Source organism: Balaenoptera musculus, chromosome 18 (genome assembly GCF_009873245.2).
Source record: "Balaenoptera musculus isolate JJ_BM4_2016_0621 chromosome 18, mBalMus1.pri.v3, whole genome shotgun sequence".
NCBI classification, from domain to species: Eukaryota; Metazoa; Chordata; class Mammalia; order Artiodactyla; family Balaenopteridae; genus Balaenoptera; species Balaenoptera musculus.
The window spans coordinates 2,564,683-2,584,927 of NC_045802.1; the positions used below are offsets into that span (position 1 = coordinate 2,564,683).

Genomic DNA, 20,245 nt, shown 5'->3' on the forward strand with positions numbered 1-20,245 from the left:
TACTGATAATTGGTAAACAAAAGTCCACAGTGCTTTGTGTCAGCAAAACAATCACACAGTCATTATTTAGAGCAAAAAAGATCCAATGCTGTTAGACACCTGGGATGTTCCCTACGATAGGAAGGGAGCTACACAGACGTAATACTCTCGGCCTCTCCCCTCCCCACTCGTAATTCCCCACCTGCCCCACACACCAGAAAGAGGAATGACTTATCAACCAGTCAGGGTGAAGAGACTCTGCCCCTGCCCAGGGAGACTCGTGGGGCAGGGCGTACCCGGGAAGGAAGCCCGAGGTCTCCCAGTGCCCCTGCGACTGGCCTGGCGAGCTCACCCGCCTCACTCTGGAGCGGTCACAGCACAAGTCTACCACGCACCACAAGCCAGGAGCCCCACTACCAGGATTATAAGTAACACAGGGGAGACTGGCGACGTCTACCTGCTGGATCCCTCTCTGTGCATCTCTTCACGGACGCGGCTCTCAGGAAAGCAAAGGTGTCATTTATTGGGTCCCCATCAGCCCCTACACATGTTTAATGTTTAATGTTCCCAAAACATGGCAATAAAGTAGTATCAAAAACAAATTTTTGTCTGGAACCAATGGTATAAAAGCAATAGGGAAGACACCCAGGAAGCAGTTACCCATCACCCATATGGCCAGATAAAAATACTGGAAAGGCTAGAGATCATGATTATTAAATAATCACAAGGGTGGCAGGCCAATACTTAAATCAAGATAGGAAAAGCGACCATGAAGACAACTTCTGGGGTAACTGAGCCACACGTTACGGGCAACAAACACAGTGAAGACGTCCCTTCTAGTGTAACAGTCAAAAAAAATTAACCAGGAACCAGAGATAAAACATGGTGTTGGTATGATCCCAAAATAACAAATCAGAATCCACAGTAGGTGAGAAAATGAAAAGACACACAAAGTGGGAAGACTCAACGTTATAACAATGTCAAATTACCAAAGTTAAGAGTATATAAATTTAATTTGTCCCTAAAAATCTTACAATACGTACCCCATCCGTCTAAGGCCAGAGTAGCAAGTTGTGGCCATGTTCTGTGCTACAGGGTACTTGAACATTTTGAGTAAAAGCAGTATGATTCTGCTGGTTTTCTACTCCTTTTACCTGATTTGATTCTGAATAACTTTTGACTGATTTCCAAACCCCTATCTACCTCAGAAACTACTGGCCATTAACAAAAATTCTGTCTTCAAAAGAAAGTAAAACCACACAATGAAATAGCACAGCCATGGAAACGATGATCTACAACTGCGTGCACCAACCTGGACGGATCTCACAAACTCAGAGTAAGTGAAAGCAGCAGACAGAGTGCACACTGTGATTCCCCCGACAGGGAGTACAGTAACTCGCTGAATCAATCGGTGCTATTAAGAGTCAGGGTCACGGTTACCGTTGAGTGGACAAGACTGTCACAGAAAAGGCAGCCAAGAGTCCCTGGGTGTTGGCAGTCCTCTGGTTTTGATCTGGGCGTGTTCAGTTTATAAGACTTCATTAGGCCTACATTTAAGATATGTATACTTTTCTGTACGTACATTATATTTCAATGTAAAGTTTTTATGTAAGAATGTAATAGAGAATTTGAAAAGCAAGGATTTCTAAAACTTTGGAGCAAGGAATGGCAGAGTAATAGGAATCCACGTTTAGACTCCCAAAAAGGCTACTCTGAAGATGACAATTCCCAGTTAAGGAAGGGATCTCGATATTGGGAAGAGCAGTGTCCCAGGGATGCCCTCCTGGTTCACACCCACACTCCCTTCAGCGTCACTCTGCTCCACCCTGAACTCGCCTCCCCCATTCCAGCTCCTTTCCCTTCTGTTTACATGAATGAAGATGCACTGTCATTACCTTTGAAAAGAAAACAGCATATAGTATAAAAGACACATCACAAAGAATATGCTTTACAACCTCAACTAGTAGGACAAATCTAGAATTTTTCAGGCCAATATCTAACTTAGAAAAAGTTCAGGCAACAGTCTTACAAGAGAAAGGATGCTCACAAAAGTTGGAAGATAATACTAAACAGAACCATGGTGATTTTTCCCCCCCAATTATTCTGTCTTTTCCTAAAAAGGCTTCCCAGTAAAGGACACCCAGCCTTTGCTACGGCCCCAGGAGTGCCCTTTCCTGGCCCTGCTGCAGAGGTCATTTTGTCAGTCTGCATCTCCTCGACGCTGCCCCAGGACAGCCACACGGAACTGAGGCGGCGGGTGGTGTGAGGACAGGGCAAGGCTGACGGCCTTCTCTCCGCGTACGCGCCCTCTAACCCACGAGAGCGCCCTCACCACCGCATAGGCTACAAGGGATGAGGCTGGGGGCACAAATGGAAAAGAAACGGGGAGCACTGAAAGCTGTAAAGCACTGCGCACGCGCCAGGGATCACATCCACACCGTCAGACCGTGACGAGAGACACTTAAATACAGTATCACGTTCGGATTCTTTTAGATGTCAGAATCCAGCACTGACACATCTTAAACTACAACAAGTACATGAAGTTGAACCACATGGAACTGCTGAGTGATAACGTCTAAAATGGATAACTAATAATTTCGTATCGGTTCAACGTAATAGGAAACTTACATAAGCTGTCATTTTTATAAATATATATATTAAAAAAAAAAAAACAACTAAACAGCTATAATACCTCGGGTTTGGGCAGCTTCCTTTAAAGCAGCCAGAAGGTGAGGCTTCAAGTTATCCAAAATAAATCTTCCTTCGAGACCTGGGAAAAGGAACCTAAAAAGTGAAAGAAACACAGCAATTTTAATCTTCTAACAATTCTAAGATACAGAAATTCAATCATATAATTTCAAGCCAGTTAAATGTACTTACTATTTTACATCAATTATAAGGCACACATCTAATCACACTGCAATACTTTTTGATCAAGTATTATCCAGGCTTCGCTTTAAAACATGAGGACATCATGCACCATATCCAAATCCAGAAATTGTCTAAACTTCTTAGAATAAAATTCATTTTATTTTCTGAAATGTCAATACACACCCTGAGTTATAAAGAATTACTTAGTATAGTATTTTAATTAATTTAAATTAACTTCATCAAAATAATTCACTTTTGACTAACTGTAGTTATTATTAGTTCTTTATAAAACATTCTTTTCTGTGTTCTGTTATTGGAATTTCCCAGAAAAACAACTGCTAGGACCCGCTCTTTAACTGGTAAACATCTGGATGCCTTTCACCTTAGAATGTAAAAATGTATCCTTTCCTATTTTAACAAAGCAGCTCTGCAAAAGTCACCCTAAGGTAACATCCACACTGACAGCCGATGAATTTCACAGCAGCCGACTGGAGGTGCGGGCAGGGGCAGAAGGTGGGGTCCGCGCATACCTGGGATAGCTTTCTGAGCTTATATAAACCACATCTTGATCGGACACAGACGAGGAGAAGGGGACGAAACTTCCGTTCTGTAGGGGCAGCAGCTCCAGCCCCAGCAGCTCGCCGTAGGCCTGGTCGGAGAGCACGAACTCTAGCAGCTGCAGCTTCTCGGCGGCGCTGGTACCGCCCAGGTGGGCTGCCTTCCGCAGCACCTGCCGGGTCCACGCGGGCGTCACCTTCCTCACGGGCCTCACGCCAGACGCCGCGAGCTGAACGGCGGCGGCCACGTGGGCCGGGACCCTGACGACCTGCTTCCCTGAGCTCTGGAGATAGCTGAGCACGGACCTGGTGCAATCCAGACTCTCGTCCAGTTCCGAGAAGCACGCCTGCTCCAAGGGGACCCAGTGGCCGCTGAGGGAATACAGGACTGCGTGCTGGAACAGCTCGTGAAACAGAGGCTCCAACACGGGCTGCCAGTGCGCCGTGACCCGCTTGACGTCGGGCCACAGCTTGTAGATGACGTCCACCGACAGGGGCAGGTCGGGGTTCCTTCCCGCCTGCAGACGTTCTATGCAGTCTAAGATCAGAGTGGCGTAGGCTCTAGGGACGACGTTCAGGACGAGAAACTCATTCCACAAGGCGGCCGGGTCCCTCCACTGGTCCAGCTCTCTCCATTTGATGCTCCTGCGATTGTCCGTCAGGCCAAAGAAGCCACTGATGTGAACTGGGAGGCCTGTTTTGCTTTCCTCGCCAGGCGGTAAAGGAAGGAAGCAGAAGGCTTTCCCTGAGAACGCGGACGCTGCTCCTCCCTCCTCCTCAGCTCTGCTTGACAGCAGCGTGGCTATTCCAATGACGGGGACGAACTTCAACTCATCAGCCAATGCATCGAGCCTACTACTAATCCCTCGCCCGCCCACGCCATTACACACCAGCCAAGACGTTTTCTGTGCACCCCTGGCACTCTCATCTTCTAAAACTATATTTATAGGGTACGTGACACAGGTTATGCTGTTGCTGGGAATCTTCTCACAATAGTTACCGATGGCGGCTCCCAGGATCTTTATAGAATCCGGCCGCTCCTGTGTCAGGGCTGCACTCTCACTAGCACTCACTCTGAAGACCAGCTTCTCTGTTCCATCGGCCTCGCGGACAAGTAAGGAGATGTCCTGCACGCTTTTCAGAAAGAGCAGCACCGTGTCTGCATCTGCCCTGAAAGACTCAAACAACTCGAGAACCTTCTGCTTATTGTAGAGGTTACTACTAAGCTGGGAGGGCTGGAGCCGAAGGGGGAAACGGAAAAATGTTCCTGGAAAACTGCCATTTATAAACGTCTCCTTGGTGCTTCCAAAGATGCCAATAAATGGTGCAAACTGGTCTGAAAGTTCACTAATTTCTTTGCTGTCATCTTTGAGATTCCAACATTGGCCTGATTCATGTGGACCAAAAAGTGTCTGATGAGGATCTAACATCCCAATCTGATCACCACTAAAGATACAAGGAACATCTGTAAAGGAAAATTCAAGTCATGATCAACTCTGAAATTTAAAGGACAATTATAAGTACAACTACAATAGATAGTTACTATCACATATTACACATGAAAAAGCATGAGCCACAAGATGACTCTAAACAGATTTATCTAAAAACAAACTAAATCTAGCTTTCGAAATATAATTCTTTGAGCACAAAAAATGGTTTCTCTTTTGATTCAAAAAGTACCAGGCATTGAGAGACTTTACATGATTGTTGTGAAAACCTAAGATATATCTTCAAACACTTATTAAAATACGTAAAGAGAATTTGGATATTTACACTCTCCCCATAGCCTAGTGAACCCAATTAAACAGAAGAGAGTTGCAGCCTATGCTCAAAATAAAACCTCAACCACAGATTCTCTGAGAAAAGAGGGAAGAGAAAGAACAACACAGATGATCTACAAGCACCGTGCCCTGGAGCGAGTGTGAAATGGGCAGTGACTTGAGGGCCTAACCTTCACACAAGACACAACTCCGTGAGGTCCACCTGTAATACGCATGGTCACTGACCACAGCCTCAGGTGTCACAACCGCCGACTCCTAAGCTCTCGGGTATTTTAAGTAGGAGATGTTACATCCACCGGCCCAGCCACCACGTCCACCAGCAACGCCGGTCCACGGCCCCCTCGTCCACACTCCCTGTTCCACTCCCACTATTGAAACTATGTCAGGGAGGCTCCTGATGGTTGTAAAGCAGGACTCAAGAACTTCGCAAATCCTCAGATTAGAGAACAGCACCCCGGGTAACACTGTCCCACATAAATGTGCTCGTTCTCCGATAGTGAACAAATCCACAGTGAGAGCAGATGCTGGCCATCAGGGGAATCTCTAAACAATTCACTCCTGTACAACTGGCTCCATGCTTATGCAACTCACGTGTGTGCCCCCATAAAATTTAAAAACTACTACATGACACAGATGTGAGGAGTAACTCACAAATAGTTGAACACATGAATATTAATATTTGTATAATTGTTATATAATATTATGATTTCATCAGTGTTATTATATAACACATAACTAATATTACTTAACACAATATCATACAATATATTGTAATAATGTAAATGCAATTTAAAAAATAGGCTTAGTAAATAAAAGTGGGCCATAGTGATGGTGACCCTATATCCCACTTGCCCAGGGCAGTCCCAATTCAGGCCAGTGTCTGAGAATAATACCACCTCTTTCACTCTCAGCAGTGTCCCAGTTTGGGCAATAAATTATATGCCACTCTAGCTACAGCTACAGCTCTGCCAGCTCAACCCTCCTTCTCCTGCAAGTTCAAAATGCACAAATGGTTTCAAACTTAAACGATAACAAGTGCTAATTTCATAAAAAAGTTTTATCACAAAACTACAGTAAATACTAAGAGCTCTGATTCTGGAAGAACAGCCATATACCCTTAGAGGTGTCTACCCTAAGAGTTTCAAGTATTTCCTACTATAACCATGAATCAGAAACCTCATATTCTTTCTAGATTCCAAGCATGATTTCAAAGTAATGGTTAAAATACTCGTAAGTTTAAAGAGAGTAAAATTTTTATGAAGAAAGTGAGAAACCAGAGTCATTTCAAAGGTCCTCTCCTTGTCAGTTATTCAATACCACTGGATATTATACTTTCTTCTTCCTGTTATTTAAACCTATGTACAAGAAAATCTGTGAAAATCGGTTTGCCTGACTCTTAAAGATTTGCAATGTAAAAGTTTTTAGAGTAACAATTTTGTGTAGGCTTTCAACAGCTCACGTAAAATCTCAAACCTCACATAAAATGACTTAATATACTACACTGATTCCACCGGAAATAATGGCATTAACTTTTGCATCACATGATGAAGATTTGGTATAGTTACCATGGTAACGTGAGAAAACACAAGACGCACTGATATTTCATCGATATACTTCTTGCCACTGACAAGAATTCGGGAAAAATGCCTTTTAAACAGTATCATCTCTGAAGTTAACCCAATAAAGTACAAAATATAGGCTAAAATAATTGTCAGTCTCAAGACTGAAAAGCCAAACACCATACCTGTTATATGATAGACAGAATTAAACCCAATTCCGAATCTTCCAACCTTCAGAGGGTCGTCCTTCTTCCTGCTCCGTGCTATTTCCTGAATGCCGTGCCAGTCCTCCGGGGTGAACACCGCGTTGTTGTGCACGTAGAGAGCGGGCCCTGGGCATCAGGAGGCACACGCATGTGTTGAGAAAGAAGGGAGCCTGGGTGATCACTTCTCTTACAATAACTTCCTCTACATAACATTGCTTATTTGATGGGAAGATGGAAAGAACTGAATGGAGTGACTGATCCAGCATTACAGTTTGGTTGCTTTCACATTAAAAACAGAAATTACAAATTAATGGTAAAAATTACCAGCAGAGGAAATATAGTATTGTTGACCAAAAATCCAAAAAGGAAAACTTATGGTACTTAGATACTCAAAACACAGGGCAAAGAAGAAAATTAATCACAGTGTACTACTTTTAAATTTGTTCCTAAATAGAATATTTATTTTTGTGAATGGAATTACCTGTAAATGTATAAGAAGACCAAAGAAACCTTGTTAATATATTATTTCATAGAGTGAAAAATAACCCTTCTCGGGCTTCCCCCTGGTGGCGCAGTGGTTGAGAATCTGCCTGCCAATGCAGGGGACACAGGTTCGAGCCCTGGTCTGGGAAGATCCCACATGCCGCGGAGCAACTAGGCCCGTGAGCCACAACTACTGAGCCTGCGCCTCTGGAGCCTGTGCTCCGCAACAAGAGAGGCCGCGACAGTGAGAGGCCCGCGCACCGCGATTAAGAGTGGCCCCGGCTTGCCGCAACTAGAGAAAGACCTCACACAGAAACGAAGACCCAACACAGCCAAAATAAATAAATAAATAAATAGTGTTCCTTAAATAAATAAATAAATAAATAACCCTTCTCACGCGTCTATGAATTCAAGCACAGATATGGGGATGCTGGCCACAGTTTGCTTTACAAAAATGGCGTGACTGCTATTTGGAAAATAGTCAAAGTGGGGATATGAAAAGGCCAAGACCGCGAGGCTTTTGTAGGAAGGACAAGCACGTGGAGGCCGCCTCTGCTAAACCCAGGCCACAGGGTGTCCTCGGACACAGCAGGAAAGGGCCTGGGGGAGCCCCAGATTTCGCCACACTTCTTCACTTGTACCTCTTAATTAACCACATCCTTGAAATCCTTAGTAAAGTGAGAAACTGGGGAAGATCTCTGAGTTTTCTGCATCGGATCTGACATTCTGAGTCTTTTGTCATCTCATTACATAAAAAAGAAACAAAAACAAGTTGAACTCAAGAGTTCCCATCTACAACACTAAGTGTCGGTAAAGGGAAAAAACTGTGACCCAAGAAGATGACACCAGCCAAGATACTGCTCATGTCTGAATGCAAGAGAAAGACCCTCAAACACCACAAGCATGGAGGGCCCTCAACAAACATTTGTTAATTAAAGAGATCAAAGATCATGTCCACTTCCTTCTGTATGTGCAAGTTTTAAAAAATTGTCTAATCTGCATCACTTTAAAGAGCCTCTAAGTATGCTTACGCATAAACTCAGCTAATTAATCTTGTTTCATAATTTTTTCTTCTAATGAGGTGAAGTCAGGGCTGGAAGGAAAAACTCCTAGACATGAGAGAATTGTGAAGCAGAATACTTCCAGGACCTCTTCCCGTATGCGGTTCTACAGGACACTCCCCCAATCAGGATGACACCAGACAGAAAGCACTATGACACACACGAGCTCCCTGAACCCTCAGTGACTGGGGGCGGACTGCGTTCTCGCCACTCCACGGGGAGAGGTGACAGGCAGCCGGCCTCGGGGCCCCGTTCAGGCACAGGAAGCACGAGGCGCAGGCCTGACTGACACTCGGCACACCAGCACCCCACGGACGTGGGCCCCGGGGAGCCCCGCCCAGGATCAGGATTCAGACAAAAGTCCCTCATATCTACACGGGGCATCTTTCGACAATGATTACATTAAATTACAGGCTCTCAGAGCCAGGAAACCTGACTGGTTTCACCCTCTCACCGAACAAATGAACGATGGGGGTGAGCTGACTTGCCCGAGATCATGAAGGGGGCAGGCGTCAGGGCTAGAATGAAAACCTCCTGACATACTACGTCTCATCCCAACTCCTTATAGAATTTTAAAAATGCAACTTCCATATCACAAATATGACCTAAGAATAAATATATTTATTTATTTCTATAATAAATATATCATAAACGCTAAATATTTAGTATTTAGACATTTAACAGTAATGTTGATTACCCTCCTAAATCATGAAACCTCTTTTAAAAAATATATGACTGGACTTCCCTGGTGGCGCAGTGGTTGAGAATCTGCCTGCCAATGCAGGGGACACGGGTTCGAGCCCTGGTCTGGGAAGATCCCACATGCCGCGGAGCAACTAGGCCCGTGAGCCACAATTACTGAGCTTGCGCGTCTGGAGCCTGTGCCCCGCAACAAGAGAGGCCGTGATAATGAGAGGCCCGCGCACCGCGATGAAGAGTGGCCCCCACTTGCTGCAACTAGAGAAAGCCCTCGCACAGAAACGAAGACCCAACACAGCCATAAATAAATAAATAAATAAAACCCAAAAGTTTAAAAATAAATAAATAAATAAAGAGTGGTCTTTTAAAAATATATATATATATATATATGACTTACATCCCCTTAAAAATATGTCCAGGAGAGTCTGAACTGATCCTCCCTTTTTTCAATGACTTTCTACCACACACAGTCATTCACAATCACCCTACTGACTTTAAAGCTGCACTAAAAGTTATGCATATTCTTTTCAACACAGCACTTCAAAGCGCAGGACTTCGGAGTCCTTACGTTGGTTATCATTTCTTACTGTCTTTACTTTCATTTTCCTTACTCACTTCTCTCCTTCAGTCTTCCTTCTCACCCTACTTCAAAATAATTCAAGGGCACTCTCAAAGCACAAAGTAATACACAAAGCCACAGCCTCTAACTTCTTTCCAAATGCAGAGAAGTGTTCTATTTGTCTTGCTAATGATATAAATGCTCACAAGTTGACTGAACAGAATAAGAGGTTTATGTATTTACATTGCTTATTACTCTGAGTTTCAAGATTTTTATTCTTCACTCTGTAAAAATACCAACTAGCAGAGACATCTGCCCACAAAAAGCAGAGAAAAACATCTCTTGGAGTTAAATACGCCAAGAAGTGAAGGACAGGTGGTAACTTGACTGTTCATTAAACACTGAATTGTAAATCACTAAAACTCACCTGTTAGTACATAAAATAAAACTTGTCCGTAACTAATTATTGATTCTTACCCTGATATTGTGCCATATCTTTTGACCAAAGAGTCTCTGTTCCATACTGAGTTTCATCATATAAAAATTTAACTTCTGTGGCCCCAGCATCTTCTGCATTCTGAATTAATTCCTAGTCAAGAAATACACCAAAAAATAATAATATTTAATAAAACAGTAATCTACTGCCCATCTTTGTATTTACTTATAATATTTACAAAGTAATTACACATAAGTAAAGGAAACCCACTATTTGCATCATGAGCGAGGTCTTTGTACGTTCTTACAGTTAGCAAGCGCTGATGTGTAGTCCTTCCACGTTGCTCATTGTGTAGATCTGTGTGCCAGCCAACTCAGTATAATTTTTCTCCCTTGGATATTTTAGTAGAATTCGACCTAGTGTAGTCTAACGTAAAGAACAGGTGACAATCTCCTGGATGAGCTCTGAATTAGACCAAACCAAATCAAGGGGTTATATTTTAAATGGATGGGTCTTTAGACACAGAATAATCCACCCTGTATTAGCACACTCATGAACCTCTAACTTTGGGGGGCACTATTTTTTACTTTCCCAGCACCCTGGAATCACTAACGGGGGTGGGGGTGGCAGGGATGGGCAGGAACTGCAGAGGGCGTACACTGATACTGCAGCCATGCCGACAGCAAAGCCTTCATCAGAGCGGGTGACACAGCACACCGCCTGCATGCAACAAGATAAGCATCAGACTGAGTGCGGGAACAGTGTGCAAATGAGAGCTGGTTGTGACATCAGGTGGGTGGATAGTTCACCCCGTGCACACCAGAAGGCTGGGGACACTTATCCCACATGCCGTTCAACCCCAAACACGAACACGTGACCACGCCTTTATCTACCTCCTCATCAGCTACAAAGTCTTCCTGTTTACACAACTTCCTATTTCTCATGGGATTTTTAAGACCCACTCCCACCCTATTTAGTCTAGTAGAATCCCTAAAAATTAGCAATCTTATTTACATTAGGGTATAATATAAAATAATATTAAAGGTAGAAATAAAAGTTAAATAGGTAGCAAAATGCAAGTTTAACTTACAGAATGATAGCACTTTAGAGGCTGGATCTTGCTTTCATCTGGATGGCTACTTGAGACTTATGTGTATTTTAGGCAACAGAGATGAAGAAAACAAGATAACGTCCCAAGTCCCAGATTCCAACTATCAGTCTCAAGTTGAACAAAAAATACGATGGGGCCCTTCTTCTCAGGGGATCTCTTTCAAACTGATTCTGAGAAGAAGAGGCAATAAATGTGCCCATTTGCATAAGATCTTGAGCTAGTCACTAAAATTTCTCTGGATCTATTTCAGCAAACATCACACAAGGTGGTGGCCTAAGTCTAGGTAATTCTAAGATTCCTATTACATCTAAAATGGTAGAATTCTACTAAAATAGCCAAGGGACAAAAATCATACTGAGTTGGCTGGCACACAAATCCACACAATAAGCAAAGCGGAAGGACTACACATCAGTGCTTGCTAACCCTAAGAATGTACAAAGACCGCGCTCACGACCACTGCCCTGTTTGCCAACAGGATCTCTACCACTCATTTCTGAATTGATGAGGCCCTACTAAATCCTATCTTAAATTTATTCTGTTCACCTCTCTCTACCCCCATAACCCAATAATGACACTCTTCCCACCTTCACTTTCCTAATATCTCAATATAAAAATGGCTTTCAAATTAGCCTTCTGTGGGCCACTGGTGCCTGCTCTCAAAGATGGACTTAAGCTGCCCCAGTGCCTCATCATTAGTAAACTCCCTAGGGTACAGCACTCCGCAATCAGCGCCTGCCTGAGTATGTCTAATACTTAAGGTAAGCTAAACTGACCTAGTGCTTATTCTCTAAAATTTTACCATCTAAACTAGAAAATATAATAAGAGCTAAGATATTGAACACAATAACAACTAAATAATTAGAGGAAAATGCATAATAATTGATCTACTTTTACACTTAATTAAGGAAGTTTCTTATTAAGCTTAAACACAAAATCTAACTTTTGCAGTATCTTCCATTTGCATTCTTTTATGATTGTTCAGTTTGTTTTTTTAATGAGTGTATTCAAACTAAAAGAATATATCGTAAATAGAAATACTTAACTAAAACAATTATCCTTTTAAATAAACTCTCCCAAAAAGCAAACTTCTAAATCTAGGGGAGTCAAACAGGCATGGGTTCATGGCCTCTGAATGTGGGTTTTGTCTTATTTTATTTGGTCGGCTGGTTGGTTTGTAATGCCCCTGCACAATGTTTTACATAAAATTCATAAAATTACACTACATAATTACATAAAATTACCAAATAAATGTTCCTAGAGCAACACTGCATGACTACAGCACACTGCAGCTTAGGGGGTTCCTTTGCCTCTGAAACCTCACATATTTACATGGACTGCATCTCAAGCCATCCCATCCAGCGTATACACTGCAGGTGCAGAGGGAAACAGACACAGCCATTCAAATCTAGACAAAATTCTAAAATGTAAATACTAACAGGACTTGTAAGTAATACTATTCCGTCTCATTTTTATCAATGTAAATGCACACATGCACACACCCATACCTCACCTTAAGAATCTGTCCTCCTTCTGGATATCTTCTTAAAATGTCCTTGAGGAAATCAACAAGTGGGGGAGTTGTTTGACCAAATCGACCTGAGAACACGTGTAAAACACTTTAGAAGAAAGTCCAGTCCTCTGGCCTGTTATCAACGTGTTATTTGGTTCTGAGACACAGTGAAGTTGTGCAAGTTCTGACTTCACACACTTCACTGCAGCCCTCTGGTACGAGGGCTACCTGACTAAACAGATTCAGTACAAAGCAAAGCAGATTCAATTTTATCAAATCTCAAGATTTTTAATTAAACTACAAATTAGGTTTTTAAAAAATGTTCAAACGTATACCAAATGTCACATAAGGTTATTAATTCAAAAATAAAGAGCATGGCGGGGTGTTGCTATTTTCCAAAGCAAATGAAATAAATGGCGCTATTTTGTGGGTGCTTTGCCACTAAGTAATAAGCCAGAGATTGTGGTGCCTGTTATGACATCCTTAATAGTCGCAAACTCAACCAATGTCCTGAGTGTTTTGAAATACGGCACAATGTCTCAATGGCTGCCCAGTTCAAATACCCTAAGTCTCTCCTAAACTGGAGATTCTCAGAACTGACCAACCAGGTCACCTTCAGATAGGTGACAGCAAAGCGTAGGGAGCATGGGGGAAGGGAAATAATTTCTCAGATGCACAGAATAAAAATACATCTGTTTATAAGTAAAAAAGAAATCTGTGCTTAAGACAGAATCATCACTATGAATTTATCTGCATCATTTTAGTACAACTACCCACCACGACCAAGCACCCACAGGACCCTGCCCGCAGACTACTCCACCCATGCACCCTTACAGCTCACTGGCTCCACCCACACCTGGGTTCCTCTGGCCCTGACATCCCCTCATCACATCCAAATGTTATGTACATTCATTTTATTTTTAAAACATAATCTTTATGCGACTAAAAGTGGAATTTACTCCTGGTAAAGTCAATGTTATACCTCCCCCTTTTAAGCCTTTTGATTGAAGGTTTACAAAAAGATGACAATTTTGGGAAGTCAGATCTCCAATCCTGATCCAGTCAGATAACTGAAAAAAGAAAATAAAATTATGAAAAGCAATATAGTTCTTAATTCTGCAAGTTCAAAACTTTACCTCATTTTTTTTCACCTAAGAAATGTTTGTTTTACAAAACAGAAATAGAGTCACAGATGTAGAAAACAAACCTATGATTACCAGGGGGGAAACGGGGGAGGGATAAATTGGGAGATTGGGATTGACACGTACACACTACTATATATAAAATAGATAATTAATAAAGACCTACTGTATAGCACAGGGAACTCTACTCAATACTCTATAATGGCCTATATGGGAAAAGAATCTAAAAAAGAGTGGATTTATGTATATGCATAACAAAAAAAAAGAAATATTGTTTGTTAAGTGTTCATATAAGGAAATAAGTTGTTCTGGAGAAGTGAATATTCCAAAGAACAAAAATTTAGTCAAAAATTTTAGTTAAAAATGTAAATGCTTTTTCCTTAAATAATTACAAATAGATAGAGATATACAGATTCTGCTTTAAAATAATTTTTAAAATTTTATGGTGAATCAGGATTATCAACATAAACAAAATCATTATTTTGATCAGCATTTCCAGAGAGTATTACTCAGAACAGAGCTCCATGGGATTCGACAGATATTAGAGGACCAAAAAAAAAAAAAAAAAGCTTTAATTTGTTGGAATAATTTGGTTTTTAGGGCATTCAACATATTAATATTATGGTATTATGGTAACCTTCTTTCAAAGGATTATACTATGTGGTATTTCACAAATCTTAGCAGTAATTTTTTTTTCATTTATTTTGAAGAGCATCTTGTAAGATACTGTTCCTAGAAATACACTTTGGTAAACTGCTTATAGACGTTGTTATAAAAAAGCTATGATGTGAAAGGAAGAGACAAGTGAGGACTCCGACCTCTGAAGCTGCTTTGGTCTATGATTTCCCCAACTGGCTTTCCTGAAAAATGCCTCAGTATTCGTTTTCCTTTCGGTGACTGCTCTGTTTCCCACAAAGGCAGGGTACAAGTGTGATCATGACCCACAGGGGCAGGTGATGGACGGCTTTTCTGAAAAACTGCCAGATCCACTTCTCCCACTCATGTTACCGAGGAGTGACTCACAGGCAACAGTCTGCAAACACTACCCCAGCTCTCACCTCTGGTGGAAGAGGTGAGAACTACCTGTCACTGACTCTTCCTTGACAGGGAGGACAGGTGCTTAAGGACAGTGCTCTCCGTACCACGACTCCACCATCTCCATCGTCCACCCCCCACCTCACCCGGCTGCCCTCCAGGCTCCCAGAGCTCGGCCTGCCAAAAGGCGGCTTCAGCGGCCCTCCTCCACCGACAGTGGCACCAGCGTGTCCATTCCCAGTTCCTCTCACATCTAACTCGGTCTTCTCCACTTCCAATTGTTCAGACTCTCAACTTCTGTTGGATTTTTATAACCATCTCCCATCTGGTCTCCTTACTTTCTGTACATCATCTTCATTCTAGTCCCCATTTCTAAAATACAAATCTGAACACGGTTGTTAACAGTTGTTACAGCTCCCAGTTTATAAAGCACTTTCATATACGTGTTCCCACTGAATCTTAAGGCAAGCCTGTAAAAAAAACCTCTGTGCACAGGAGAAAGATAATCACAACAGTACTGTTGTTAACAACAAAAATTCAGAAACAACCCAAATCCTATGACATATTCATACAGTGGAATATTATACAGCAATGAAAATGACTTAACTAAACTGTACATAAATTGGGGTGAATATTCATAACATAATATTGAGTGAAAAAAGCTAAATCCAAGTTGCTACATATAGCATAATAAGCTTCTTGTAAAGTTCATAAACAACTAAAAGTAAACAGTATATTGTTTAGCTTATACACACACATCCATACACACATACAAACACAGGTATCCACACACACACACACACACACACACACTTATGATAAAACTATCGAAACAACTATAAAAAGGCACCAGAATAAAAAACACGAAGAGGTAAGGCAAAAGAGACAGGCATACAGGCTGGGGAAGAAAAGAACAGAGGGAAAGGAAACTGTCAACAGCATTCTAGTTCTCCAGTTGGATGATGTCATCAAGGTTGTTCATTCTATTATTAATTAACTAATTAATTGATTACTAAAAGAGAGCTATGCATAAACCAAGGATTGGTAGTCCAATTCAGTTAGCTAAGGTACTTTTAAAGAAGAACAGCAGGAAGGGAGGAAGGAAGGAAATCTGTAATACAGGAAGATGTCTCCAGGTCTTAAAGAGGACTTGAAAATGAAGAATACGTGGAGTAGAACCCTGTCAGTGAAAACACACCTAACTGCTGTGTGAGTCTGACACTGAATGCTTTTGGTAGATTGTAATCAGTGGCCCATATCAAGGCGGTGATTCTCCCAAAGAGAAATCAAGCAGCAGAGATAACCTCAACAGTGCTACCTGCTTTCTCCCCCTGAGCCTGCCAAGACTTGGGAGTTCTGCTTGGGCCTCTCTCCTTGGACCCTAAATCATTCAACCAAGCAAAGTGACATTGGTCGTGTTCATCTCCAGAGGCAACGAAACCTTAAAAGTTGTCCATTTCAGTCTTCATATTTTGTTTCAAACAGAATGATGACAAAATACTTTGAACACCGGGTCTCTGTTCAGGCCAGCCTAAGCCTCCCTTGAGGACCTCAGAGACGCTCACTTTCATTTACTAGGAAACAATAACTCTCTCCAAATTGTGAAGCAAATAGTATAATATGAACTGCAATCTGGATCTCCCAACACTTTCCCCTCTCTTCAGCTGTCAAGAACACAAGGAGGTTCTCAAGATTCAAGAGCTGATAGGCAGGACGTTTCCGATCAACTAAAAGACAGGAAAGGTAAGCAATACTTCAAACCTCCGGGTTTGAGGCTCAAACACATTTGGCTCGAGGAGAAAGGGTCAGGAAGATATGCAGCTCTAACGAACAGCTTCACTCTCTTCACAGGACAGGAAGAAGAACTTACAGATTCCTCTTCCAGACCAGGAAAAGCAAGAGAGACAAGGAGAAGAGGATGGTAGGTGACCTGGAAAGACTGAGGACCAAGTAAGTGCCCAACGCTAAGTCCAAAACCAACCAGAACCAGCAAGTGACACCGAGGTGTCAGCAGCTTTTGTTTCTGCTTACCCTGAAATATGCAGAAGTCTCACCAATGATTCAAATCTAAGAGGTTCTGAGCAGCACTGAATAAAAAGGGAGAGAAACCACCTCTGTGAAAGATTCGCTTATAAAAAGGAGACCCTTCTTGATGACATGCGTTAGCATCACTAAGGTCACCAGTTCCGTAGAAGTCACAGCCCGTCCTCTGCATCAGGAGAGAACTGTGCCCTCTGACTGTTTCCTAGGAGAGCTCCATCCTTGAGTTCAAAGTTCACTTTTAATGGTTTAAGCTCTTCTTTGTTTTAAAGAACTTTACATTTAACTTTTACTTATTCCCAATTGACAGCCTGACAGGTTCTCTCTGATGTGGAATAGTCAGAAGTCCATAGACTTTGGAATCAGACAGATGTGGGTTCAAATCCTGACTTGATACTTTATCTCTCTGAATCTTAGCTTTGCTCTTCTGCAAAATGGACTGGTCACAACCATCTCCTGAGGCTGGCTGTTCTGAGTAGTAAATGAGATGATACATGCAAAGTCCCCAGCAGAACAGTGTGTGGAGCGTAGTTAAGTGCTCAGCAAATGTTAATCATATTCCCAGTGAGTTCACCAAGGTGCAGAAGGAGAAACGCACTGAGCAAGCTGCTTCCCAAAATCATGTCCCCAGCCCCGACCGCTATCCCTTGAGCTTCAGTGCCAGATCCACAGCTGCCTGTTGACGATCATGCCCTAGACTCTTACACAGCAGAGACCTCAGAACTGGTTAGAATTCATTTTATCCCATTCCTACCAGAAACAGGAAAACAGATTCTAACATGTTACTTAACTTGGCCTCTGTTATCTGCTGGTAATACAGGAACAGGATCTAGGTCATCTACCTCTTCACACATTTTCCTAGATGCTTATATCCTGCCACCAGCTCAAACATATGCAAAAGCGAACTGAAACTTGGATCCCCCCAAACTTGTTCATCTCTGCTAACTGAGCATTCTTTTCCTGGTCTGACTCAAGGCCTGTGAACATCCTTGGCCGGGCCTTCTCCCTTATTCTACATCCACCACCGCCACCACCCCTCCCTCGGTCTGCACAAATACACACCCCCATCCGGTACCAAACCACCATAATTTTGTCTTTTACAAAGCCCGCTGTGCATCCTTTCCTCTCAGTTTCAGCTCCACGATCGAAGTCTGGAAGCTCACCCCTCGTACTAGCACAAGCTTCCTAACTAGACTCCCCACCGCCCACCCGCTCAATCCGAAACACGTTGACACCACGCCCGCGTCCGCCATCCCACAGCAGTGCTTTGCAGAGACACCTCCAGAAACCTTTCCAATAGCAAGACAGAGCCCCACCTGACTCTTTGGCTCTGACCACATCTAGGGGATAAGATAACAAAGGAGAACCAGAGGAGCAACCAAAGAAGTAGGTATAGGACCCGGGAGGGTACACAGGAAGGTCAAGAGACTGGGGCAGACACAGATACAGAGGTAAGAATGATAAGCTTTCCTCCTCGGTCCTGCCCAAAGCCTTCAATCAAGCCACTGTCTGACACCAAAGACCCTGGGGAACCAAGCAGTAAGGAGGACTGATGCCTGGAGGAACACAAGAACAGGTTAACCTGAAATCTGTCTAAGAGGGCAAGAGACCAGAGGGTGCGCCCAGGCACGCAGAGGCCAAGATTACACTGAGAGGTTAAAAATCACGGGTACCAAGCATGTCCCCAGTATTTGTACTGGGTAGTAAGGAAATCCAATACTTGAAATGCCATCCTGGGTGGCTCAAGCAGTCCTTGTGTATCTGGTTCAACTCTTTTTTACCTCTTTATCACTTAAAAAGTGAAGATATTTACTAGGATAAAATAAGAAGTTAATTTCTAGTAAAATGTCTCCATTTAACACCTCCTTAAAGAAAACGGTAGTATTTCCACCAGTCTTAAAGGTTATATATAACATGAAATACTCCTATTTTCCAAAGTTTTGATCTGTTAAATCATTCATTTGCACCTTACAAGTTTTAATATAAATTTACTCCTCAAAATAACAGCTTCCATGTTAAAGTATGCCTGAAGAGCCTCTCAGTCCTAAATTTCTGTGATTCAGAGATGGGTAGAAACTTCTAAGACATAAAAGGTGAAAGTACTGACCAGGATGCCAGTTAAATGCATAACAAAATCAGAAAACTATGAGTAATGATGAAGTCACTTCAGTGGTGATGGCTCCGAAGAAGCAAACCAAAAAAAAAAAAAAACCCCTCTTGCTAAAACGTCCATCAAAAAAGTATCTTAATTTCAGGAAGTGAAGATTCAGACAAAAGGGGGGAGGGGGAAACAATGCTGAAACGGCAGATCGACAGAAATCACAGCAGTGACAGGCACGCAGCCCCGTCATTCGATCGGTATCCACCAGACATGATCATTCCCGGGCGAGCGGGAGCCCGGTCCCCCGTCCCGGCCGCCCCATCCCCGGCCTCTCCCCCCAGACCCCGTCGCCGGTACCCCCCGGCCTCCGCCTCCGTCCCCGGTACCCCCCGGTCCTCCCCCCCCGTCACCCGGGCCCCGTCCCCAGCCCGCCCCCGCGTCCCCGGTCCCCAGGCCCCATCCCCGGGCCCCGTCCCCGGTCCCCCCGTCCTCCGTCTCCGTCCCCGGAACCCCCAGTCCTCCGCCCGCGTCCCCAGCCCGCCCCCCCCGTCCCCGGTCCCCAGGCCCCATCCCCGGGCCCCGTCCCCGGGCCCGCCGTCCCCAGGCCCCGTCCCCAAGCCCCCCGCCCCAGCCACCCAGTCCCCAGGCCCCACCCCCGTCCCCGGGACCCCGTCCCCGCCCTACCTGCCGGCCTCCGAGCCACAGCCGCTGCTCCGACGCGGGGAAGCCCGTCTCGGCCGCGAGGCGCCGCTTCACGTCGCGCACCGTCCAGGACGCGGGCACCGCCATCGTCCTGCAGCCCACGCAGCCGGGCAGCACGGTCACCCGGAGCCACCTGTGTGAAGGCAAAGGCCTCAGCGGGCGCCACGTGGGGCCGCGCCCTGGGCCGACCCTCGCTCACCTGTCGCCCATGACGTGTCCTCACCGCCGGCGCCACCGCGCCCGCACCATGCTCCCGCCGCAGCCCGCGCCTCCCGGCCCGGCCCGCCGACAGGGAGCCGCTGGAGGAAGCCTCGGCCGAGGAGGGGCCGGCAGAGGCGCCGGCGCGCTCCCGGCCGCAAGGGCCCCGGAGGCGCCGCCCGCGGGCACGCGCCCGCCCGGACCGTTAGCTGAGG

The 20,245-nt window shown here is 44.0% G+C and overlaps 1 protein-coding gene across 3 annotated transcripts in view; it reads right to left on the reverse strand.

The window, feature by feature from the left end:
- The window catches only part of SACS (sacsin molecular chaperone), a 79,916-nt gene that overhangs the window by 21,786 nt on the left and 37,885 nt on the right, over positions 1-20,245 (reverse strand). Inside the window, exons 1-8 of one of the 3 annotated variants that reach the window (XM_036831182.1) lie at positions 20,032-20,142; positions 19,815-19,965; positions 13,795-13,882; positions 12,813-12,898; positions 10,233-10,344; positions 6,933-7,079; positions 3,381-4,872; positions 2,672-2,763 (exon numbers count right to left, since the gene is read on the reverse strand). In XM_036831182.1, the coding sequence (XP_036687077.1) occupies positions 2,672-2,763; positions 3,381-4,872; positions 6,933-7,079; positions 10,233-10,344; positions 12,813-12,898; positions 13,795-13,882; positions 19,815-19,965; positions 20,032-20,042 (2,179 nt within the window). In that variant the 5' untranslated portion in view covers positions 20,043-20,142. Of the gene's footprint in view, positions 1-2,671; positions 2,764-2,859; positions 2,981-3,380; positions 4,873-6,932; positions 7,080-10,232; positions 10,345-12,812; positions 12,899-13,794; positions 13,883-19,814; positions 19,966-20,031; positions 20,143-20,245 lie in introns of those variants that run through there. The other 2 variants (XM_036831183.1, XM_036831184.1) reach the window with 2 other exon arrangements.